Source organism: Tamandua tetradactyla, chromosome 5 (genome assembly GCF_023851605.1).
Source record: "Tamandua tetradactyla isolate mTamTet1 chromosome 5, mTamTet1.pri, whole genome shotgun sequence".
Classification (NCBI taxonomy): domain Eukaryota; kingdom Metazoa; phylum Chordata; class Mammalia; order Pilosa; family Myrmecophagidae; genus Tamandua; species Tamandua tetradactyla.
Window position 1 is genome coordinate 11,967,198 of NC_135331.1, and position 18,032 is coordinate 11,985,229.

An 18,032-nucleotide genomic window follows, 5' to 3' on the forward strand; every position below is an offset into this window, starting at 1 on the left:
TATGGACAGCGCAGGTCTGTATCAGGAGCTCTGGAATCCAACAGTCCTGAGTTCAAGTCCCAACTCTCTGCCAGTCACTGGCCGTGTGACCTTGGGCAAGTCACTTCACGTTTCTGAGCCTGGTTTCCTCCTCTGTGAGGTGGGGATAATAATAACTCCCATCCTGTAGGTTGTTGAGAGGACTTCATAAGATGGTGCATGCAAAGGGGTTTAGCATGTAGTGAGCCCCCAGGAAAGTGGGTGCATCAAAGTGCCACTTGCTTGGGTTGACCTGGAGCTCCCTCCAGTGTCCAGGCTTAGTAGGGTCCCCCTGCCCAGCCTCAGGCTCACGGCCGTCTCTGCCCCAGGTCCCGGATGCGCCGGGAGATGTTGGTGGAGGGGACCCAGGATGAGCCCGACCTTGACCCGAGTGGAGGTCCTGGAGTCCTACAGCCAGTCCACTCCCACCCGGACCCCACCCCGCAGAGCCCCGACTCGGAGGCTGAGGACCAGAAGCCCACTGCGAAGGAACTGGAGCTCCCCGAGGCCTCCGAGGACAGCATCAAACCCCTGACCCCCCAGGACCAGGCTCACGTGAGGATCAAGCAGGAACAGACAGAGGAGGACGCCGAGGAAGAGGCAGGCAGCCAGCCCCGGGACTTAGGGGAGCCGGACAAGGCCCAAGGGCCCCCCAAGGAGGAGCATCTCGACCCTCCGGGTAACGATGGACTCCCAAAAGTGGCCCCGGGGCCCCTCCTTTCAAGTGGGACCACCCCAGACTGCCTCTCGCTACATCCCCCCGAGGAGAACGAGGGTGGGGAGCGGCTTCACCCGGACCCGCTATGTTTTAAATCCGCCTCGGAGTCCTCACGCTGCAGCCTGGAGGTGTCGCTGAACTCGCCCTCGGCTGCCTCCTCCCCGGGCCTCGTGATGTCTGTGTCGCCCGTCCCCTCCTCCTCGGCCCCCATCTCCCCCTCCCCCCCCGGTGCCCCCCCTGCCAAAGTGCCGAGTGCCAGCCCCACTGCCGACACAGCCGGGGCCCTGCACCCCAGCGCCAAGGTGAACCCTAACTTGCAGCGGCGGCACGAGAAGATGGCCAACCTGAACAGCATCATCTACCGGCTAGAGAGGGCTGCCAACCGGGAGGAGGCCCTGGAGTGGGAGTTCTGAAGGCGGGGTGAAGGGCCAGGGGTCAGGGGGCATGTCCTGGTGGCCACCTTCCCTCCCTCCCTCACTTTCCTGGACAGGGTAGTGTAAGGGAGGGAGGAACTCAACCATCATAATGTGGACAGCAATGTTATTCCGTTTGCATTTTTTGTTGTAATCCTAGTTTTATGAAATTATGAGTGAGTGGGTAGGGCAGGTGCCAGTGCCTCCTCTTTTCGGCACCCCTCTGCCCCAGGGAGTCCCAGGAATCCCAACCCTCTTCTCTGCCCTGACCTCTCCGCAGGAGGCAGAAGTCAAATGGCTCCACATTTTCACCTGAAAACTCCAAACTCTTTTAGAAAAAAAAAAAAATATTTATAGACCTCTTTTAGATATTTTAATAAAGGATCCTTTGGAATTTATTCCCAGCCGATACTGTTTTGATATTACAGAGAGTTATAAAATCAGGATGCTGTCACAACTGTTGCGAAGTATACACTGAAGTTGTGTCGTTTTTTTTTTTTTTGCCACTAGATGAGATTAAAAGAAGACAATTGTTCAAAGCCATCACAAAACACTATAAGACTGACCAAAATTTAGATAACCTTCGAACCACGGTTTCCCCCCACATCTGTCTGTGAGACACAGTACGTGGCTATTGCCCTTCCAGAAACCAGGCTGAAAACAGAAAAGTCCAAAAGACTCTAAATGAAAACCTCAATGCCGTTGAGGGTGTGTTTCATTCTGGTGGTCTGTTTTGCAACCTCGCTTACACAGAGAGTCCCGTGCCATTGTAAATGTTGTAGAGCTATGGGCTGGGGCCCAGCCATCCTATATGAGGCATGGTACAGAACAAACTGCTTACCTTCCCTCTAGTTAGAAACCTGTGAGCCATGAAGATTGGACACCATCTATAGACAAGACGTGTTTCCAGATCCTTAGAAAAGTTGGGCAAGAGACAGGTGCTTGAGGGTGGCACTTGAGCCAGGGTAACCCCATTCCCCAATGTGAATCGTGGCCACAGCCTCGATCAATGCTCCTGCTGGCATTGGTGTGAGTTTTCAGAGCAAGACTGTGACCCCCCCCACCCCCCCACCCCCATCTTCCTCTCCTTGTGTTTTAAGAAAGGAAACGCATTGGTCATTCCATGAGCACTGAAGCTTGGCAAATGGCGCCAAAAATGTAATTTAAACTAGAAACCCTACTCCCCTTCTTTCCATCTCCTCTCTCACGTTGACTCTGGTGCTGTTTTTGGATGGTGTTGTGCAACTCCAAGTCCACACGGAACAAATGGAAAAGGTGGAGTTCGCTGCAGCATGTCCACTGTCTCCCAGTTTCTAAGTCCGCCCTCCTGCTTTCCAATGCATGCACATGTGGGGAGCAAAGACTCGGCCCCCCAACTCGGAGGAGCCCTTCCTCCAGCATCTTCATCATCATTTCCAGGGGGAGATTTCCCAGTTTGGCTGTTGGATCGCTCTTGTTTTTTATTTCTTTTCCTTTTTCGAACTCTCCGTGGGGAGGTGGAATTGGGCGACTCCACCGCTGACTCCAGAGTGACAATGAAAAGAGCCAAAATCGGTGCCAACCCAACGCCAGGGAGAGAGGTGGCTGACAGGTTTCGAGGATGCAGCCAGTGTTTCGGAACCATGTCATCAAAACCTAGTGACCAGAAGGGGACAAATGAGGGCCACTCCAGAAATTGCAACTCTCATGCACCTAGCCCAGGCTGCAATCTCCACACCAATCACAAACGCAAATCCTGCTGGAAAGCTCCTTTTCCACACAAACCCAGGCTATGCATCGAAGAGTTTTCCACTGTATACATTTTTATCCAGATGAAGGTATTTTTATATTTTGACAATGGGAAACAGTGACCAATTTTCAGAGTAATAAAATCTGGAACAAACGAAGCATCTCCTTTTAGCCACCACCGCCCTGTCGCAATCAAGACAACCACGGGGAACACACCACTTTTTACTGTCGGAACCAACACAACGCTGAAATCCAGGCTTACACATGGACTCCAATTCTTAGAGAACTAAAAATTGGCTTTAGTGTGACGGGATTTGATTAAGCACTTAGTATAGTCTTTTGAACTCGGAAATCCTGTTGTACTTAAAGCTAAGCAGACCCATGATCAACTTTGTCACGTTCACGTCCTATAAGGGAAACAAACAAACCACAAAACCGTTTCTATGAGAGATTGATGAACTTTGTTTAAAATTTTAACAAAAGGAACACGTTCTGTAAAAGAGTCGCTAAATACAGAATTGTATAATAATGCCTGGCTGTACTGCTTACTTTGTTCTGGAGCTGGGGTTGCAAAGGGGGATCAGAGCTGGTCCTGTGAAGTGTGTTTTAAAAATGCTGGTTTTCCAATATTCACATATGGGGACATGTCAAATAAAAATCTTTGACTGCCAGCTTTTCTTGAAAACTGTAGGATTTGGCAGCACTGGGCCTAGATTCCAACGTTGACAGCTGCCAGCCGTGGAATAGCCGTCCCTTTAGATGGGGCACACGTGCCTGACAGTCCTCACCTGTGCCACCTGCCCAGCCCCTGTGGGCAGCTGAGTTGGTGACTCTGCTGTGGGCTCCAGCTGTGGGAAAGAAAGATGGAAGCACTGGAATTCATTTTTCCCCTGGATGCAGCGGGGCAGAAACTGATTAGACTTTGGGGCCTGGTACCAAGGAGCCAAGATTGTGCCCCATGCTTAAATCGCTGGCCCTGGATAACGGAATAACAATGCATGTGGAACACTTAGGAACGGGACAGAAGGGCTCAATGAATATTGATTATTTTTTTCATAAATAGGGTCGGGTCCTTTCAGCCCACAGTGGTGAGTCTCTCTCTCTGCATCAGGCTGCAGGAGGGTTTTATTTCTTGACCATTAATGTAAGAAAGCCCCTGAAGTGGCACCAAACATTACTCACCCATGAGCCATGGGCATGTGGAGCCCCAAGATGGACCTTTGTCTGGAAACTTTCTGGTTATCCCCCCATTTTCCCATGTGTCCTTGGAGAGGGAAAAAAGTGATTCATTACTTCCCCCCTGGTTAGTGTGACAAATTGCTCCAAGCCCAGCAGGCCGACTCTGTGGGACACCTAGACACCCCCATCCCAGGGAGGGAGGGGCAGGCAGGCGAGGGCCAAGGCCCCATGACCCTGTGTCTCCGAGGTCCTGAGCTAGCCCATGAGAGCCTGACATTTGGAGTGTATTTTAGGTGGCCCAGCCTCTCCTCAGGGCCAGGGAGGCTGCCCAGTTTCAATCCTGGCCTCACGTCTTAGAGCTGTGTGACCTTGGGCAAATGCCTAAACCACTCTGTGCCTCAGCTTCCCCAGCTGTAAAGTGAGGACACAGAGAGGGCACCTTCCTCATAAGGTGGTTCAAGTTAGAACCAGGAGCCCCGGGGGTGGGGGGGGGGGTGGCGGCGGGGCGAGCAGAAGGGGAGAATGGAGGGACGTGAACAAGATGAGAAGGCACAGGGAAGCCTTTCAAGGAGGAGGTGGATTGGGGGTGCGGCATAAAAGAAAGCAGAAAGTTTAGTTGGGAGCAATTTGAAACTGTTCATCATCCAGCTAAGAAGTATTTATTGAATACCTACTGTGCTGCTTAGCACTTCCTGCAAGAGAGGGCACCTCAGCTGACAGCAAAGGAGGCAGAAGTTAGGGAGGAGAAGCAGTGCAAGGAGACAGAACAGAAGGCAGGACAGTGACAAGAACAAGGAAAGGAGGCGGGAATTTGAGGAGGGGTGGAAAGGGGACAAGCATCTGAGGGGCATATTGGGCAACATGCCTTTCACGTGAGGGCGCTGGGAGCAACGGATGATAGGAGGGAGGGGGTTGCCTTGGCCAGATTCGCACTTTTACGGGGTCCCGCTGCGGGGCTGGGAGAGGATGGCAGGGGTCCCCCTCCACCCGCCCTTCCCTCCCTCCCCCTCCTGCCCCCACACACCCCCTTAGCTCCTCCTGTGAGGCTGGCCCCGCCCCCATCACTTCCTGGTGAAAGAGCCAGCGCTCACCTGCTCTTTAAGCTGATTGGTCCCTGACTCTTGGGACGGGGTTATTCTAAATTCTTAGCTCTCCAAGGCCAACCAGGTGTGTGTTGCTATGGAGACTGGACTGGCAGTGTGTGTGTGGCGGGGGTGGGAGGGGTGGGGGGGAAGGCTCCCTGAGTTAACTCTTTGCCAGCAAGAACCCAACCAGTACTGCTAAAGCCACCCCTCCAAACCCAAGAGCTGTGGAGTTGGGGCAAGGGCCGCCACCCAGAGGGACCAGCTAGGTGACCTTAGCCAAGGCCCTGCCTTACTCCAGGTCTGCATTTCTGCACCATGAGAGGGATAAAGTCGTTAAGCTCCTTCATGGTCAGTGACATTCTTTGTCCCGTCTTGGGTATAGTTGTTTACTAAAAGCTGGCTTTACTGGGTTTGAATCTCCACAGATGATTGTAGGGCCCTTTGGTGAGACTCAGTTTCCTTGCCTGCAAAATGGACAGGATCACAACCATAATCTTCCTGTATTGGTTATCTATCGCTGCATAACAAGTTACCCCCCCCCAAAAAAAAAAAAACTTAGTGGCTTGAAAGAACGATGCACCTGTCACAGTCTCTGTGGGTCTGGAATTTGGGAGTGGCTTGGCTGGACGGTTCTGGCCTGTGGTTGTGGCTTCTGTTCTCCTGAGTAAGGGTGAAGTTGCCAGCTGAAGGCTGCTCTGGGCTGAGGGTTTGCAAATGAGGTGGCTCCCTGGGAGGCCTGGCAAGTCTGGGCTTCAGCTCCTCGCCAAGGGGGCCTCACTGCAAGGCTGCTTGAGTGTCCTCCCAACATGGTGGCCAGCTCCCTCAGCCCTCCATGGGTCCCAGGGGGCCCCTGTGATTTGGCGTGGGAGCGGCCCACACAAGGGCGGGAGGTGGGAGGGGGGCACTGGGGGCCCTCTAGGAGACTGGCCACTGACTGCCTTCTACATTTCTTTGAAGATTAAACAGGTCCTAAAGTGTCCTCAAATTCCTTTCATTCTCATAATGCAGTTTCCAGGGTATTCCGCCCCAACCTACTGGCCCAGAGTTCCTGAAGCCAACACCCAGAATATGCTTTTTTTTTTTTTTTAAGTGCATTGGGTGATTTGGAAGCCCGTGGAAGTTTGGGAACCAGCACCATTGCAGGTCTCAGTAAATGGGAGGTGACTCCAATCCATTTAGTCTGTCTGTCCCCACTGGGCACAGGTCCTGGGGTAGGATGCTGGCAAAACGGAAGAACATGGGAGCACGGGGTGAACGTTCCTTGGGTGCCTAGTCATGTGGGATGAAGGCAAGTGTAACCCCTTAAAGAGGTGCGTGGGGTACCTCGGGTTGGAGGCCCCGGGGGACCCGGTGGACCCCGAAGGCAGGAGCCCCGCCGGGGGTGCTGCACGGCGCACTGCCCCGTCTGGGTCTCGCAGGTCGGGCTGCTCAGCCCTCCAGGTCCCCGCCCGCCCCAAGGGGCTGCCTCCTCCCTCCATCGTGCCCACAGATGATGCATTTGGTCTTTGGGCCCGCAATCCAGACCCCCGGGACTCTGGCCCGGCTTGTGTCTGGAGACCTGCGCTGCTCACCCACCCCTGTCCCCCACTCAGGGACAGGCCGTGCTGATGTCTCCGCAGGAGGCCCCGAGGTGCATGGGGGAGGCAGACAGGACCTCGATGCTCCAAGAGCAGCAGCCTCGAGGTGAACACCTGCCTGGGCAGGAAGGCTCACTGTCCTGTCCCTCGGACCCACGGCAGAGCTGTCCACTGTCCCCCACACCCACCCCACCCCATCCCCACACGCAGCTGTACCTCTTAGCATCAGGCCTGGCAGGTGCAGCTGCATCCGTGACCCCAAGCACAGGCCACGGAGCAGAGTCAGCCCCTGGCCCCTGGGTTGGGAGTGGGAAACTGTTTTTAAAAGCTGAGGGGAAAAAAAAAGATTCATGGGCCCACCTTTTTAAAGGTTTTCATCAGAAAATGTAAAATCTGCAGCTGGGCTTAATCAAGCCCTGACTTTATTTGGAAGAATATCGTTTTGATGTCAAAATTTTAGAAATCGGAACAAGCAGCAGAATGTTTTTCATTACCAACTTTTTGGAGGCGGTGAGGTGGTGGGGGGTGGGAGGGGACAGTGGCACTGGACCCACCCACAAGTTAGAGGCAATACAAGGGGCTGTTTTGGAAAGAGGCAGGCTCACATGGGGAAATGATATTCTTTAAGTATTATTTAAGAAGAGAAGAGATGGAAGGCTGCCCCTCTACTGTCTTGGGGAATCCATTCTAGCCCTAACCTACACCCCTCTGAGCCAACAGCCCTCCCGTTAGTTTAGTCACCCAGTTCCACCTTCCTTAGAAGTATCAGCGGCTGTCACTCAAGTTTATTCATTAGCAAGCCTCCAGTTGCAAGTAACAGGGAAATCTCAGCGTTGAAGTCAAAGCATTAAACGAGACATTTATTACTTCAACTAACAAGATGTCCAGAGGTAGGGCGGGCTTCTGGGTCAGTTGATTCAGCAGCTCCAGGGCATTTTAAGTGTGTGCCAACCTCAGTGTGGGGCATTTCTTTCACGTGGCCTATTTCATGAGCACAGGATGGCTGCTTTGGCACCAAGCATTACAGACCTAACTTTGCCCCCAGAGAAAAATGAAGGAGCTCTTTATCGTGTCTCCTTTCAGAAGCAAGACTATTCCCTTCATGTTTCATTGGCCAAAATTGGGTCACACCTGCATTCTTTAGTGGCCAATTCTGGCCAGGCAAAGGGGAACTGTACACCTGATTGAATCTGATTAATCATTCCGAGTGGATGGACATTGGGGAGCCCACCTGTAACCTCATGCTTGAGTCTCAGCTCCTATCTCAAGAAGCTTCTCAGGATATTCTTTCCACCACATAAAGAGGCCCCCTGTTCAGGTAAAGACAATTTTCTCTAACCTCGTCATGCTCCTGGGAGGTTTTAGTCGCCCTTAGACTCATGCCTTAAATATCTCTCCTGGGTCAAGGGCCAACGCTGACATATTAGAAGGTGGATGCAGGCTTAGCTCTTGACCGAATTTTCTCCCCCTCCACCTTTCAGTTGGCTCAAGGGGAACATTCCATCCCTAAAAGGAGTCCAGCAGGTGAGGACATACCTGTGGCCCTCCCTCTTGGGGCTGTCTGTTTCTCCTGCTAGTTTTCCATGCCTTGCAGTGGCTGTGGTCACAGATGCCACAGGCTAAGTGCCGACTCAGCCTGTGTGGGGAGCCACTTCCCCAGCTGCCATCTGCCAGCTGTGGCCCCAGGAGAGGTGGAAGGAATGACTCAGCATGCATGCACACAGTGACATGATTCTCCAACCTCAATGGTTTTCATTTCTTATTCTTGAACTTGTTCCACAGACCAGGGACTATCAGTCGCTCAGTTTATGCCACATTTTCCTGAATGTGCACGATTTTTCCAGGCTGGCAAGGGAGACTTGTGACCAAACTCTGAGTCCATATTAGGGCCTAGTCAACCAGGCTGGGCAAGCTTGGACCAGCCCCTTCCCTTCCATCTCCTTTCAGGCCCCCTTAGCTCAGCAGACAGACTAGATTAGTCCAAGATAGCAAGTACCTGGCAGGAACATTGCCCATGCCTCTGTAATGGTGATCACAGCAGACATTACTAATCAATCACAGGCATTTCAGATTGGTGCCTGGCTCCGGCCGGGCAGCAGCCTCTAGGAACTGATCAGTGAGAATCACCATGTTTTAACTCTTCCATACAGTGTCCCTGAACTAAATCAACACTGACTTCCCTCCCAACTCAAGTCATCTGACTTTCAGACCCTCACCTTCTAGCCCTACCCTCTGAAAAGGAACCTTGCCATTTGGTCCTTTCACTACAGGACCCCAGGGGCTCACATTGCTGCTCTGACATTTTCTAGCTGTGTGAACTTGGACAGATTTCTGAACCTCTCTGAGCCTCAGTTACCCCATTTGTAAAATGGGGCCAAAATCTGCCTTACAGGGCTGTTTGAAAACATGCCTGGCAGAGCATGGGACAAGAGAGGCCCTCAGCCCACGCTCACCCCTTCCCTCACCGGGTCTGTTCCTAGCTGTGAGATTTGGGGGGGGGGGGGGGGGGGTAGATAAAAACAACACACCCAGCCATTCCTGGACAACCTTTTGTTTATTTTCATCCTTGCTTCTCCATTCAGACTGCCTGACACCTCTCTCCCCACCCAACCCCAGAGGCAGCCTGACCCCATCTTGTGCTTTTGGAGGTCGGAGCACCCCAACCTTCCGACCCCCGCTGTACCTTCCATTTATAAACTGCCCCAGACTGTGGTTAACACCTCACCCCATGATGGGGCTGGCCAGGACACGGGGTTCGGGTGGTCTCCAAGGTTCTTCTTAAGACCCACAGCCCGTAGACAAGAGCTGCCACCCCACCCCCACTGCTCAGGCATGAGAAGGACTTGGGCCATCCTGTCCCTTCCCACCAGCCAACAGGAAACAAAAGCAGTGAAGGTTTGTTACTAGGAAAAAAACACCCTAAGTCTTTACAAATAAAGTTAAACCTGAAGCCCCAGTGCACTGAGCCAGCAGTGAGCTAGTGAGGCCCTGATTGTAGACAAGTACACACACACACACACACACACACACACACACACACACACACGTTTTCCCTAAGTTCCGGGGTCTCCAGCAGGAAGAAGGACGTGGGGTCTGCGTCTCACCAAGAGGCGGCCTTCAAGGAAACACAGGTGGGGGTGGAGATGTCCTCAGGGGGTGCCGGGAGTGGGACCCTGAGAACTGTAAACATGGCCAAGCTTGAGGGCCAGGGGTGTCCCGAGCCCCCAAGATTCTCCCTGGACTCAGAGCGGGCACTGTGGTGAGTGAGAAGCACAGGAAAGCAGGAGTCAGCCTCCCGGTTAAGGGAGACCGACCCCCCTTCTCCTCCTCAGTCTCCCTGTCAAAATGTTGGGGGTGGGGACAGAGCCTGTGAGCTCATGAGTGGGGCTGCGCAGGAGGGGACTGCACGGAGTCACGGGGAGGGCCTTCCGGAAGCCAAACCCGGCTGCGCAGCACCTTGTTTTCCACCACCAACTGCGCACCTCAGCCTTCCCTGGGTGGGTGAGTCAGCTCGTGGCCCCTCCTCCCTGGCTGGACCTGTTGGAAAGTCCCCAGGTCTGGGGGCAACCTCAGACCACAGCCACCCGGCCCAGGCCAGGAGGTCAGGTGACCTCCCTGGGCCCCACCCAGGCCTGGGGCCAAAGGGCTGGCCGGGAAGGCGTGGCTGGCATGCAGTCACCGAGGGGGTTGGGCACAGTGGGACACGGGCATGGCCCGTGGCCGCCCCAAGAGCAGTGTGGTGAGTTTTGGCAGGGGTCCAGCGCGTGAGCCAAGCCGGGCGTCGCCTGAGAGCTGCCCTTCGGGCCGCCTTTGCACCTGCGGTTCGGGCCCGTTGCCAGGCCGGCTCCTGGGGCGGGGCCTGGAGCAATGGAGGAGCCGGCCCAGGTGCGCGAGCCCACGGCCGGCCTCTCCGCGCAGGCCGCAGCGGGCCAGGAGCTGCGGGGCCGGGACCCGGTGGGGCGTCTGTCTGTTCGGGTGCAGACCATTCCTGCCCAGTCACCGTCCCCGCCGTGGGCCCTGCCCGGGCCTGTGCCAGCCACAGACCCCACTGGGGAGCTCGGGCAGGGCAGCCGAAGCGCCCTCGGGACGGGGCCTGGGGAAGGTGCAGGCGTCCCCTCCGGCTTCGGGGCGCTCACCCCAGCGCCGGAATCTCCAGAGAACCAGGTACGAGGCCCCCCGGGGCTGCGCCGTGTCTGACGAGCCCGACAGGCCATGGTGTCCCCCCTCAGAAGCCAGCTGCTTCTCAGAGCCCGAGCCCCCCAGGGCTGCCCTGACCGCGACCCCACCCCCCACCAGGCGGCGCTGTCCTCAGGGCTGGGCCCGGCTGCCGCCCCACCGGCTCCTCAGGGCGCGGACCTCCTGCCCGTACCAGTCGTGCAGCTGGGCGAAGGGGACGGCGGCCGGGGGCGTGCTGGGCTCCGAGGCCCGCCGGCGGGGCGGCCGCGGCGGGGGCTCGGGGCCGGGCCGGGCGGCGGGCGGCGGCGCGCTCCACACGGCGCAGCCGTTCTCCCTGGGTGGGAGGGCGCGGGGCGGGCGCGGGGCGGGCGCGGCCGGGCAGCCCCCCGCGCACATGGCGGCCAGTTGCCGCTCCAGCTCGCGCACCACCAGCCGCAGGTAGTCGAAGCTGGCCCGCGACAGCGCCTTCACCCAGCCCTCCATGGCCGCCTGGCTGTCGGCGGCCAGCACGTAGGTGCGGGCGCGGGCGCCCGCGAAGCGCACGGCGAAGGCGAACTCCTCGGCGGCCTCCACCAGCTCGACGGTGCAGCCCTCCAGGATGATGACGCCCACGGGCTCGCGGCTGCCGGGCTCCTCGAAGTAGAACAGCATGTTGCCGCGCAGCACGAACCAGCGGCGCTGGTAGGCCGCGTGCCGGCCGCCCTTCTTGTACAGAAAGCCCGCGTTGTCGGCCGGGGCGTCGCACGTGGCGTAGAAGGCCAGGCTGCGTTCGTTCAGCTTCATGGTCGGGGCCTGGAGGAGAACCTGAGGCGCCGCCCCCACAACCACCGGAACAGCCGTTACTTTATTCACTGGGCTGCCACCACCCAGCACCCGGCCAAGATCTCCCCCACCCCCTGCCAGCCACAGCACCCGGACATCCCCATTTCACAGAGGTGGAAACTGAGGCTTGGAGGGCAGACAAGGGTCTGCCTAAGTAGAACCCAAACTTGGATTCGAGTCTAATCAGCCCCAGAAGCCAGGCTAAGCACGGTCCTGTTGTCCAGCTGCCCCAAAATAACATGCAGGGCTCCTGCTGCATGCTGAACATTTTATATATACTAATTCATTTAGTCCTCCCACCAAACCTTGAGTGCAGGGACTATGGTGCTCCCATTGACAGATAGGGAAACAAAGGCACAAAGAAGAGCCCAAGGTCACCAAGCCAAGGGGTAGAGTTGAGATTCAGGTGCCCTCATCTTTCCGGGCACAGACCAGCTGATCTAGCTCCAGGCTCTCCTGATCCTGTGACCTAGCCTTGATTTGCCCATCCATAAGGTGGGTATGCAAACAGAGCCTACTTCAGATGGTTGTAGGGACTGTATTCAATCATTCAATATTTATTAAGCAGCCACTGTGCCAGGCATTGCTCTAGGCACTAGGGGTATAGCCTGGAACAAGCCAGAGAAGTTACCAGGCCATGGAGCCGATATGCTAGTGAGGAAGGCCTCGGAGGGAGCAGACAACTAACAAATCCAAAAAATAGGTCTGCTAGATGGTCTGACTTGCTATGGGAAAAAATAAGGCAGGAACACAGGTCAGAATATAGACAAGAGAAGCACTGGTGATTATAACAGGGTGGTCGGGAAGCCCACACTAAGTGACATTCAAGCAGAAACCTGAAGGAGGTAGGGACGGAGTTATGGCAGGAGCCATTGGGAGAGCATGCTGGCAAAAGAAACAGCACGTGCAAAAGCTGTGAGGTAGGAACCTGCCTGGTGTGCTTGTGGAACAGCCAGGAGGCCCATGGGGCTGGAGTAGAGCAAGGAAGGGACAGAAGCAAGAGATATGGTCAGAGAGGTAGAAGAGACAGTTACCACATAATCCAGATAAAGACAGGGGCCTAGGGCCTGGCCTAGACTTGGGCAGGGTCAAGGGGTCGGGGCAGCGGTGGGGGGCGAATCATGTGCCCATCTATCTTAGAAGAGTCTAACTCTATGCACTTGGATGTAATGATTTCATCCACCTTCCCCAAGGAGCACGCAATGGGGGCAAACCTGGCCAGGCAGGACTTAGGAGGAGGTGGCACATGGGTCCCCAACTGGCCACACCTTCCCTTAGGGTTTCCTACGGCCAGACTTTGAGGACCTACCTCATGCTCACACTTCACAACCTCACCCTGTGTAGGACATAGCTACATTTTTCAAAGGCAAGATGTATAAAGTCCCTGGAATGCAGTAAGCACTCAATTAACATTCCTGCCCCTGCCTGGGTGATGCCTTATTCAGGGCTGGTGGAATGAGGTCTGGGTGGTAGCCTTCCTGGGTGCACCTGGCCACAGTGGGTCTAGCCAGGCCACCTGACCAGAGGCACAGGGAGCAGGTTTACCAAACCAAACCCCTGGTTTCCTACCACCTCACTTTTGTCTACCTAGGCATTCAGGGAAGGCTTCCTGGAAGAGGTAACATAAGCCATAGTTTAAGAACAGAGTCCACCCTGTCTCAACCTAGCAGCAGCGCCAAGGCCAGAACCCCCACAGGCTCAGAGAGGTGATTCCTTGCTCTGCCTCCCTGAGCTGTGTGACCTCAGATGCAAGCTAGCCCTCTCTGAGCCTGTTTCTCCTCCCAGAAAATGGGACTCATGTCCTACCGTCCCAACAAGTCCCACGTGGGCTCTGGCCCCATTTGTCTCAGGAACCGCCCATGCCCTTGCCCCATTTCCCTCCTACCTCTCAGGCCACCACTCTGGCCTCGAGTGCTCTTCACTGGATTCAAATCTCAGCTCTGCAGTGTCAGGGCTGTGTGAGCCCAGGCCGGCTAGTAGGCTCTCTGGGCCCCTGTTTCCACATCTGTAAAATGGGATCATAAGAGCACCCAAGTCAGGGTTGTTGTGACAATGAGACAATGACGGTGTGGAAGTTCCAGGGCTCAGCTGTGGTAGCTGTTGACATCATTTTTCTCGGGCTCCCCACCAGCGCTCCCTGCTCAACGAACAGCCTTTGGCTTCTCCTTAACCTTGTCCCAGTGAAAGGTCTACTCTCCGTCCACTGCCACTTCCCTATCCTAGGCCCCATTCGTAGCTCACTTGGATGGCTGCAGTAGCCTCTTTCCTTGTCAACCTGGCGGCTTCCCTGTCCATGGCTCCTCAGTACTTCAATACCTCCTCCCTCGGTCCACAGGCCCTATTTGCCTCTCCAGCCTTGCCTGGGCTCCTGGCCTCTGCCCATGCTGTTCCCTCCACCAGGAACACCTCCTCCAGGAAGCTACCCTGATGGCCCTGTTGAGTTGGGTACCTCCCCTGGGCACCCACAGTCCCTGGGGTTCACCGGTCACAGAAGTGATCACACAGGGTTGTGGCTGACCAGGCACCCGCACATCCCCTCCCCACATGCTGTGCATTTGGGGAGACAGGGGCCGGGCCTGTGTACGCTAGTGCCCACTAGGCCTCACCGTCCAGCAGGGACTTCAGAGAGAAGTGCGACCCAGGACCTGGCCTAACCAAGGGATATGTGGAAGGACAAAGACACAGGGACCAAAGACAATTGTGCCGAAGGTCCCACGGGCCCCATGTGCAGCTCAGATTCTCAGAAGAGGGAGATGGAAATCAGGGCAGTTCCAGGGTGCGAGGCCCCAGCACAGAGCAGAGGTGCAGGCCAGGGGGGTGTCCGGCTGAGGTCCCGAGCCCAGGGGAAGCCATAGGGCCGAGGACCGAACAGAGGGAGTCGGGGTGGGCCTGCGGACGGACAGCTGGCTGAACCAGCCTTTCCCCCTCCCCACCTGGCCGGAGAGTCCCCGTACACTTTGTCCCTGTCCCACTGACAAGATGCTGGGGGCCTCTGGTACCTGGCTTTCACCTCAGCCAGCGTGGGAGCCCCAAATGCCTGGCCCAGGTGCTAAGAATGGGGGCTGTCCCTACAAATGAGGAGAGAGAGGGCAGGCGAGGCTGCCTCCCATACTCTGGCCCAGACAGGCCCCTTGAAAACCCTCCTGCCCCAGGCTTGCCCTTCAGCTCTACCCCGGTAGGTAATTGAGCACCTACTGTTTACTACCCCCATAATTGCTTACCTGAACCAGAACAGCAGCCCCTTCACTTTCTCACTGCTGCTTCCTCCCCTGGCCCCACTGAAATCCATTCCCTACCCTGAGAGATCCTGTTAAAGCAAAGTCTAATCTGCTCCCTGTTCTGCTCTGATCTTTCCCATGGCTTCCCACTCCTCTCAGTCTAACATTCAGTCCTCCCCATAACCTCTAAGTCCCCTTCCACTGTGCCTTACCCCCAGCTCACTCGCTCCACGCACATGGACCTCAGATTCCCCGACACAGGACCAGCTCAGGGCTTTTGCCGTCACTGTCCCTCTGCCTGGAATGCCCTTCTCACGTCTTTATGTGACCATCCCCTCACCCTTCAGTCTCAGCCTGACCATCCCCTCCTCAGAGAGGTGCCCCTGACCATCCCGTATATAAGAGACTTCCTCTCCCCCAGTCACTCTCCTGCACCTGCTATGATCTGGGTCGTTCTTGCCTGCTCTAGAAGGGCAGGGTTTTTTTTTTTGCCTTAATGCCAGTGCCTGTGCTCAGATACCTGTTGAATGAATGAAACCAGTTATCTTTTGAAACCTCTTGTCAGCCCCATAAGACAGGGTCCGTTCTCCCCCAATTCAGAGATGTGGAAACTGAGGCACAGAGTAAGTAACTTGCCAAAAGGCACAATGCTGACCCAGAACCCCATGTTCTGGATAACCAGCCCAAATGGGGCACTGATCTTGAGGTCTGAGCATCCCATTAAAGCCCAAGGAAGAGCAGCTTCCTTCACTTCAGCAGCCCCCATTCCCCCCACTGCCCAGAATGGGGCCAAGGTCACGGGCTAGCCCTGGGACGGGTTCTGCCCATGGCCCCTCCCTCCTCCAGCCCAGCAAGAGTGGGGAGGGTGGGAAGCAGCAGGGGCATGGCTCCAGCCTTGCCCAGAGGCTGACTTGGGTGCCTGGTCCTGCCTTATCTCCACAAAGCTATTTTCCAAGAAGTTCAGAGTCCACTGTGGGCCCTGCTGGTGATTCATCAGCCAGTGGAGGACAGGAAGCTGGAAAGGGCCTGGTCCCCCCTTGGCTCTACTCCCAGGGCCAAGTTCTCACCACTGCCTGTCTAGGCTGGAGGACCTTGGCCAGTCTTCACCTTTCTGTCAAATGGATTGTGGAGAGGGTTCAGTGAGTTAAAATTGGGAAAACCCAGTGATGAAGGATGGAAGTGGTGCCAAAAATATTAGCTGCCAGGAGTCAGAACTTTCACAGATTCATCTATAAAATGGGAACATTAACATCCATCCCTACACAAGGGTGGAAATCATGAATGCTGCAGTGTCATTTTGCAAAATGCCTGGGAGGTAGTGAGCACTCAGGGAAGGAGCTGTCCAAAAGGCAAATGATTAGCCCAAGGTCTCCTGGGATACAGCTGGTCCATGACCCAAGACTCTGGGGAAACTCGGGGCATTTAGACAGACACCAGGGAGGGAGGACTCAAGGAACTAAGCCACAGGGACTGGGGATGGGTCCCAATGCCCCCCGAAGTGGCCCCCACAAAGGGACTGCCCATCGTTCAGCAGTGGGCCTGGAGGGAAGGGCGTGGCTGGCAGAGGCTGAAAAGCATGTGCCGAGAACCCTGAAGTGTCGGGTCCAAGGGGCACTTAGCAGTGAGCACAGGGGCGCCGCCCGGGTTCCAGGCCCCGGCAGAGGCTGGGTCTCCAAATCTGGCCTGCCCTTAGCTGCCCTTTGCGTGTGCGTGCGTGCGTGTGTGTGTGTGTGTGTGTGTGTGTGTGTGTGTGTGGCAGTGAGTCCCAGGCGCGGTCGGTCGGTGGCAGAACGGGAGTGCCAAACGCAGGGCCCGGCGGCGGAGTTCTGGCAGCGGCGGGCGGGGGCTCCTATAGGGGGCGGGGGGCATCGGCCAAGTTCGGCCCTGGTGCCCCGTGGGAAATCGGCCCTGGAGTGGACTCTCAACGGAAGGCGCCCGGGGAGTTCGCTCCTGGCGGCGGGGAGACCACGGCCCCGGCGGCCGAGCCCCGTTCCGCACGCCCTGGCGGGTCCGCCCGCAGGTCCCCCCACCAGGTGGGCTTACCTCGCGGCCCAGGCCTAGGGCGGTGGTGGCGGGACGGAAGATGCGGGGCCCGGGACCATGGCCCGGGACCCGAGCGACTGCGGCGGCGGTGGCGCTTTGTCCCCCGGGCGGTCGGGCCGGCGCAGCCGCGGGAGAGGGAGGCTGGGAGCGAAGGAGGCGGGGGCAGCCGGACCCGCCGCGACCCGGGGGCGGGTGACTTTAACCCTTCGCGGCCCTCCCGCGAAGGCTCCGCCCCCGCGAACGTCCCGCCCCCGGATTGGCCCGTCCTTGCATGACACGCCCCCGGGTTCGCCACTCCCCCTATGGGCCCGCCTCCCGAAACAGCTCTTAAAGGAACCGAGACTGGTTCACAAACTCCCAGAGCGTTGGGAAGCAAACTCACAATGGAACTCTAAAGTGGATCACAGACCTAAGCATAAAAGCTAAACTGTAAAGTTTCTAGAAGGAGACAGGACAAAATCTCTGTGACCTTAATATAGACAAAGATTTCTTAGATAGGACTCGGCATGAACCACATACCAAAAAAATATATATATATATATATATTAAAAGTTGGGCTTGAACTAGATTGAAAGCTTTTGCTGTTTGAAACAGATAATCAAGTAAATGAACAGGTGAGCCACAGACTGAGAAACAATATTTGACTACATATGTCTGTAATTCTTGAATTCTAGATATATACATATCATGAAATGTGACAACTCAATAAGAAGATAAACATAATTTTAAAAGAGGCAAAAGGTTTGAACAGATGTCTCACAAAAGAAGATATGTGAAAATAAAGGGAGGTGTGTGAATGGCTATGTATTCCCTAAGCAATGAAAAGATGCTCAGCCTCATTAGTCATCAGAGGCATGGAAATTAAAACCAAATGAGATTATATATGTAGAACGGAATGATCAAAAGTTACGAATGTTTGCGTTTGTTTTTTTGGTATTTAAAAAAATTAATAAAAAAAATGTAAAACAAACAAACAAGAATCAGCTGTTACTATATTCCAATTAGGAAGGCTAAAATTTAAAAGACTGATAATACCAAGGGTTGGGAAAGATACA

General features: G+C 55.6%; 2 protein-coding genes and 1 long non-coding RNA gene across 11 annotated transcripts in view; 1 reads left to right on the forward strand and 2 right to left on the reverse strand.

Annotated features, from left to right (window-relative positions):
- CUX2 (cut like homeobox 2) overlaps nt 1-3,406 on the forward strand; it is a 261,759-nt gene extending 258,353 nt beyond the window's left edge. For 5 of the 6 annotated variants that reach the window (XM_077159854.1, XM_077159855.1, XM_077159856.1 and 2 more), the window contains one exon: nt 348-1,772. In XM_077159854.1, the coding sequence (XP_077015969.1) occupies nt 348-1,149 (802 nt within the window). In that variant the 3' untranslated portion in view covers nt 1,150-1,772. Of the gene's footprint in view, nt 1-347 lie in introns of all 6 variants that reach the window. The other variant, XM_077159857.1, reaches the window with a different exon arrangement.
- Nucleotides 2,227-5,193, reverse strand: LOC143683619 (uncharacterized). Of its 4 annotated transcripts, none has more exons than XR_013175567.1 (4): nt 5,081-5,127; nt 4,060-4,141; nt 3,427-3,725; nt 2,227-2,784 (listed from the first exon to the last, which is right to left on the reverse strand). It is a non-coding gene; the product is annotated as an uncharacterized LOC143683619 (long non-coding RNA). The 4 variants fall into 4 exon arrangements; XR_013175566.1 differs by having other exon boundaries at nt 2,227-3,284; XR_013175565.1 differs by lacking the exon at nt 5,081-5,127 and adding an exon at nt 5,148-5,193 and having other exon boundaries at nt 2,227-3,725.
- Nucleotides 5,194-9,253: 4,060 nt separating this feature from the next.
- On the reverse strand, nt 9,254-17,135 carry PHETA1 (PH domain containing endocytic trafficking adaptor 1). Its single transcript, XM_077159858.1, has 3 exons — nt 16,978-17,135; nt 13,602-13,721; nt 9,254-11,698 (listed from the first exon to the last, which is right to left on the reverse strand). The coding sequence occupies exon 3, from the start codon at nt 11,675-11,677 to the stop codon at nt 11,027-11,029; it is 651 nt and encodes a 216-aa protein (XP_077015973.1). The 5' UTR covers nt 11,678-11,698; nt 13,602-13,721; nt 16,978-17,135; the 3' UTR covers nt 9,254-11,026.
- Nucleotides 17,136-18,032: the final 897 nt, after the last annotated feature.

What these genes read in the sequence shown, in the direction of transcription:
- PHETA1 (XM_077159858.1), bottom strand. Translation starts at nt 11,677, where the DNA reads ATGAAGCTGAACGAACGCAGCCTGGCCTTCTACGCCACGTGCGACGCC.